Consider the following 6,498-nt stretch of genomic DNA (forward strand, 5'->3'; position numbering starts at 1 on the left):
TTTGGGGGGGGGGGGGGTGAACTAACCCTTTAATGCATCCTTGTTAACAAAAGCATTAATTTCTTTAAAAAAAAAAATCAAAATCTTGCGGACCCCAAACTTTTGAGTAGTAGTGTGTACATAAAATATATATTAAATAAGTAATCCAATATCCAATAAAATTAAAATCTCTGAGTGAGACCACTAATAAACAGGAATCCATATATTCTAGAGTATCAGTGAAACCTCCTGCATAATAAGAATGAATGACTGAGTTAAGTCATATGAGTACCACAATTGTATGTTCTTTACATAATGCAATTCTAGGGCTGATGTCACTCTGTAACCGGGATCCTTCTTGAATAAGGCATAAAGGCTTGTGTGCCAGAGGGCAAATGGATAGAGAGAGGTGAGATGGTGAAAAGAGACGACCACGTTGAGAGCATTTTAAGACACTGACCTCTTAGTGTTGTGAATGGCTGTGCCCCCGAGTACGATCCGTACCCCCGGCATTGTGCGGTTCAGGTTGTAAACAGTCAATGCCTCCTCGTAAGTGGCCCCGCCAATTATAAAAACAATAATGTCTTGAGGTCTGAAGGGTCGAGACAGAGTGTGAAGGAGTACATTTATATAACTGCAGTCCATGTTTTTCAATCCAAGCAAAAAGTTTCTGTACTGTACATTAATCATTCCATTATTATAGAAATCATACACTTCACCTTTAAAGCAACATCAAGACGCTCACATTAAACGTCTATAAGTGTGGCCATATCATTAATGCATGAGTGTGCATGCCAGTCTATTTATGGATCCATGTCACCTGTCTCTCAGAGAACTTGGCCCGAGGTAGGGGAACTGGCTGTCCTTCAAACGACCCTTGATCAGCTGATCCAGCGTGTCATGTAGTAGCGGCTGATGCTGTGTGTACACATTCTCAACTCCCTATTCAAATATATAAACAAGTTCTGAGTATGTGATTATTCCAATATGACATGTTAAGAACACACATTGGTAAACAGATGATCTACCTTAAGCCCTTTGAAAAACTGTTTGGTAATGGCCACAGCATCTGTAGGAGTGATGAGGTCACTTCCTCTGACTCGTTTGCCACCATATTCTACCACGGCTTGTACCATCTGCAGCATAGATGTATGCAACGTTGAGCTCACTTTCATTTTTAGTAATAAAATGATTTCAGATTCATCTGCATCTGTCATCGTGCTACAAGACAGATCTGATGGCTCTCACCTTGCGGTGTCTTTCTGACAGCCCTTTGCGGTTGAGCTCCTGCATAAGGCTGGGCAGAATACTGCTGCTGTGTTTTTCATAGCGAAGTGCATATAACATCACCAGCCGCACAGCATCAATTTCAGAAAGCCGAGGGTTCTGCAACAGCCGCCTCACGTTCTGCAGAAAGAGGAATGAGTATATCTTTAACAACGGCGCAAGATCCCATCTTAACATATTGTAGGCAATCACAAGGAACATTGTGGATAGACATTCACTACCGTTCAAAAGCTTGGGGTTGGTAAGATTTTTTAAAATGTTTTTGAAAGAACTTACTTATATTTATTTGATAAAAAATACATTAATATTATGAAATATTATTACAATTTAATATAACTTTTTTATTTTTTAAATATATTTCCAAATGAATTTAAATTATAAATTAAATGATTAAATGTAATTTAAAACTTAATGATTGCAAAACTGAATTTTCAGCAGCCATTACTCCAGTCACATGATCTTTCATCATGAACATGCTGATCTGCTCCCTCAAGAAACATTACATATTATTATCATCAGTGTCTGCACTCTGACCTGTTGTGCACTGGAGTGGTCATTCTGGCAGGCCAGCTCCTGCTCCACCTCTGACACCTCCATCAGCTGTCTTTCACTGACCAGGCGAGACAGCTCCCCAACCACGGTTACGTGTTTTGAGACTGTGCCTGACATTTTCTTAAACTGGGGGTAATTATCCACAAATGCCTACAAAAGGGCCAGAAAATGGTGATTAAATACAGAACTGGTTAATGCAATAATAAAAGTTCTGGAACAGGTGTCTTCATGGTTCACTCCTCATATAAGATGTGTTACAATGAACAATATTAACTCCACTCACCTTCATGTCAGATATGGACTCTAATTTTTGTTTGTCCTTGGGCTTTTTCTTCTGGAAATCCTCCATCAGGTTCTTGATATTTGTTCCAATCTCACCAAAATTCAGGTACAAGTTCTTATTAACAGAAAGAAGAAGAAAAAACAACAACGTGGAGTTTCTTTGTTTTAAATTTTTCGAAACCTTTTTTTTTTTTTCATGTTAGACCTCATTGTGTATTTACAGTACATTGCATGAGCTTATATTTACTTAAGGGCATTTCTTCGGAAATAAAATCTAATTAGTACATAATTGCAGGATGTATTACTCTTTAATGGAATCTGCCTAGCAATGATATTTTGAATGATAAGCTACTCACATTTGCATAAAACTCATCATTATCTGCAGACAAGACCACCTCCCGTAGGTCCTTACTGATTCCAGGCACTCTTGACAGGTCTATGCGGTTGTTATTGAGGCCCAGTAGCTCATGAACCATGGCCTGATACGTCCACTAGAGGAAGCAAATGCATGCACATGTAGAATTTGCTGCAATATCAGCACACTAAATTATTATGTAACATTTATTTTGCTGCAGTAAGACAACCATTTCAGCAAAAGCAAGCAGAACACACTGTCTCCTGTAAATCTCACAGTAGAGAAAAAGAATAAATGTCCAACACTAAAACATACTGTTTTAGCAGTTTTCTAATATAATCCAGAATAAAACCATGGTCTCCATCTCCCTCTGGTGGCCAGGTCTAACATTCTGCATGCAGATCTTGTTCTGTAATATGAGACTCAGACGTAACATTACTAAGAGACATTGCTTCTTGCCTGATTAAGAAGGGGAGTTATAGCATCATCACTTCTGTCTAAAATCAGGAGAAGAGGAGGCACTTCTGTTTTTCGGAAGTCAAACAGTTCATACTCCTTAGTAATGATTTGCTGTGGAAAACAAACGTATAAAAAGTTCATACATTTTTATCTGTTATTATTTTTATCAAAACTTGACATCTATAATTAAATCAAATTACTAATGATGAACATTACAGATCTGTGATATAATTACAAAATAAAGCCTTACTTTGACGCTTTCTGCCAGTCTTTTGGACATGTCAGAAGAGAGCTGGTAGCGGATCATGGGGCATTTCTTCAGGGCCAGCAACACTGATGTCAAACCCTGAGTGACACGAGGCAGTACAATGGGCTCCCAACTGCGACCCTATAAACAGAAAAATTCACAGTGAGCCTAAAACAGAAAAAATGAGAGTCAGATAGCTGTAAAAGAAAGAAAAAATTATTCCAAGCAGCACTATCAGTTTATAAGATCTTATGATTATCGTAAATGATCTCCACCAGTTTTCTGTTCAGTATCATAACATACCTTTAATACATAACAACAAAATACACATATAAGCAACTATCTAAACTTTTGTGTGGTTTTGTGTATTTTTTTACGACACTGGAGCCCCCTAGGTATGTGAGGGAAATTCACTGAATAAGTAAATAGCTATACACCTGCATTTTCTGCTGCCATAAAGCAACTGAAAAGCAATTTTCACAGGATTTTGCACCTGCACACCAGGCTCACACACTCTGAGGACAGAGGTTTTAAGGGGGGAGCATGAGAAAGAAACAGAAGCCATTCGCCTTATTAGAAGTCAGTGTGCCACCAGAATGACTTTGAAACTGATATTTCAAGTTGCTTTAATGATTCATACACAGGTTAAACCACACAAAGCAACAAAATGCAAGCTCTAAGTTTTCTATAAAAATAGTTAAGGCTCCTCAAATCTGACAAAAGCCTACATTTTCTCTTACCCTGGATACTCCTTGAAGGTTGAGGGAGAAGAGATGAGGGTTCACAGCAATGAAATCTCCATAGAACTCCTAGAATAACACAAAATCTAATTGGTTGACAAGAAATTAAATTGATAAAGTTCGACAACATTGTGTAAACACTGATTTTAATTTTTTCCTTTTTTATGGATGGATGGACAGACAGACAGACAAGACAGAAGTACTCCAGAGATGTAGATAAGACGAACTATGAATTATTTTGAATACATATTTATATATTAATTATGAAAATGACTTCACCCACCTGCACTTCTGCAACTACTTCCTGTTCATCCGCTTCAGCCAAAGCCTTTATTTCACTCTTACTGATCACGTTACTGAAATCTGCTCAAAATAAGTCCATAAGTTGGTCAAATGTGCATCTTCTGACCACCCTTATTAGCACATATGCAAACTCATATGAATGACAGGTAAACTGATGCAATGTGTCTTCTGATATATTAGTGGGACTCACAGATGAAGTAAACACTATACTTGGGCCGGCGAAGCTCTTGAATCAGGTGCTCTACATTCTCCTGAAACCAGAGACATTCATGTATGAATAAATAACTTCAATAATCTTGAGTTTCAATAATCAGTTTAAAACTATATATTCAATAAAAACTGATAAAACTGATAGCAGCTCACCTTGGTTGGCCGAAGAAAGCAGATTGCCTTAAGGTGCTTCATGTTGTCTCGGTTTTGTGAGTCAATGCGCTCAAAAAGATAGACTTCTTTCTGCAGGATCTCAGACTGTGTGTAGACCACACTTACAATACTGGTCTATTAACAGGAAAAGAGAACAAGAAAGCAATGTTTTGATCACTGTTTGTTACTGGTGGCAGATCACAGTCAACACCTGTCTAGGTAGAGTGCTATATTTAAAAAACAAATGAGTTAAATTCATGCATGATTTGGACACATAACATGTCGGCAAAATCCATACTACTACACACTAGACTATCAGTGGCTTAAGCACATCTGCGTTTTCTTAACTTTGAAAGCATATAGCCTAGCTGTCCTCTAGTTTCAATTCACTTACCGTCTCCTTGTCCATCAGCAGCACCTTCATCAAGGGTCCGCTGCTCTCTATCATTTTGGAAATGTACTGCTTGACAGCAAGAGTCACGTTCATTTTGTCGTTGTATTTAAATTCAAATTGTCAGTGAGAATGGATCAAATGATCAGTTCGTTTCAAAGTTGTTTAACGAACGATAAAGGGCTCTCTTTTCATCAGTAAACTCCAGCATACAAAACACTGTTGACAATGGGAGACAACTCTTCTTCTTCTTCCTTGGTGTTTTATTGGCGGTTGGCAAACCAGCTTATAGGTGCATTACCGCCGCCGACTGGACTGGAGTGTGGATCAAGATTTATGCAATGATGGGGAAAGAGGGGAAAGGGCCATATAAAACAAACAAAACACACACATATATATATATATAGATATATATAGATAGATAGATAGATACATACATACATACACATATACACACATATATTATCTATATTCTATATTCTCTTACTTAATTCACATTCTTTTATAAACCTAATAATATCATCATATATCTTGTTAGCTGATTTCCCCAATAAACCTGACAAAGAAAAGTCATGGTGTTTTACTTTCTTCATTGACTGAATAAGGCGACATCTCTCATTGTTGTATTTTACACATTGAAGTAGTACATGTTCAACTGTTTCTTGTTGGGAGACAACTCACTGCGCTTCCAACTACTTCCGGTGTACGCAAGCGTTCGATCCGCGTCTGATTTGGGAACTGTTGTAGTTCAGTTGGTCTGCCAGTCTTGCAGGTTCAATTAACTAGTTCAACTGATCTGGTAACAGCTCGTAGAGCATAAAAATATCCCATAATTCAAGGCTGCTACGTAAAACGGAGTAAATAAAACGCCATATTGGTGAGGGTGAGGGAGGGTTTCTCATCTTTTAGAGCAGGGGTTTTCAACCCAGGGGAGCGCCAGCACCTGTCAAGGGGGGCGCGAGCATCAGTTAATTCAGAGACGTTCCCTTGAAAAATTATGAATATGAGTTAACAAATCTTTAGCCATCCACTAGGGGGCAATCTGACTCCCACTGCTAGTCGACAGTTAGAGCAGAGTTGGCTCGAGTCAGTGTTGCCAAGTCCGCGGTTTTCCCGCGGAATTGGGCTACTTTAACACTTGCCGCGTTTTGTAGTTTTGGGCTAGTTTTGAGTAGCAATTAGGCGGGTTTTGTTGTGAAAACCTGGCAACCCTGGTCACGCTTATTGACAGTGTAAGATGATTTACGATTAGCCGTGTCGGAAATCCAACCACGGATTGGCATGTTATCTCAGAAACAGGCTCAGCCATCACATTGAATCAGGTAAACTGGTTATATATTTATGTTTCAGTATAATTACGCACGCTATACCAGGGGCGGTTCTAAACCCTTTTTAGGTGGGTTTCAGCCCCCCTATCTGTCACCTTAGCCCCCCAAAATTATCTTAACGATCAGACCACTGCTGTTGGATGTTGGGGGGGCGCGAGTGAAATTAGACAAACTTGGGGGGGGCGCATGTCCTAAAAGGTTGAAAACCCCTG

At 38.9% G+C, this 6,498-nt stretch overlaps 1 protein-coding gene across 1 annotated transcript in view; it reads right to left on the bottom strand.

The window, feature by feature from the left end:
* Positions 1-5,207, bottom strand: part of vps45 (vacuolar protein sorting 45 homolog) — a 6,498-nt gene extending 1,291 nt beyond the window's left edge. Inside the window, exons 1-14 of the mRNA XM_016509730.1 lie at positions 4,962-5,207; positions 4,568-4,702; positions 4,395-4,455; positions 4,185-4,264; positions 3,902-3,970; positions 3,165-3,302; positions 2,915-3,025; positions 2,457-2,591; positions 2,102-2,215; positions 1,801-1,968; positions 1,228-1,386; positions 1,008-1,115; positions 800-921; positions 440-571 (exon numbers count right to left, since the gene is read on the bottom strand). Of these exons, the coding sequence (XP_016365216.1) occupies positions 440-571; positions 800-921; positions 1,008-1,115; positions 1,228-1,386; positions 1,801-1,968; positions 2,102-2,215; positions 2,457-2,591; positions 2,915-3,025; positions 3,165-3,302; positions 3,902-3,970; positions 4,185-4,264; positions 4,395-4,455; positions 4,568-4,702; positions 4,962-5,054 (1,625 nt within the window). The 5' untranslated portion in view covers positions 5,055-5,207. The remainder of the gene's footprint in view (positions 1-439; positions 572-799; positions 922-1,007; positions 1,116-1,227; positions 1,387-1,800; positions 1,969-2,101; positions 2,216-2,456; positions 2,592-2,914; positions 3,026-3,164; positions 3,303-3,901; positions 3,971-4,184; positions 4,265-4,394; positions 4,456-4,567; positions 4,703-4,961) is intronic.
* Between the last annotated feature and the right edge of the window lie 1,291 nt (positions 5,208-6,498).

The sequence above is a fragment of the Sinocyclocheilus rhinocerous genome, unplaced genomic scaffold (assembly GCF_001515625.1).
Source record: "Sinocyclocheilus rhinocerous isolate Xijiao unplaced genomic scaffold, SAMN03320098_v1.1 scaffold53, whole genome shotgun sequence".
In the NCBI taxonomy this organism is placed as follows: Eukaryota; Metazoa; Chordata; class Actinopteri; order Cypriniformes; family Cyprinidae; genus Sinocyclocheilus; species Sinocyclocheilus rhinocerous.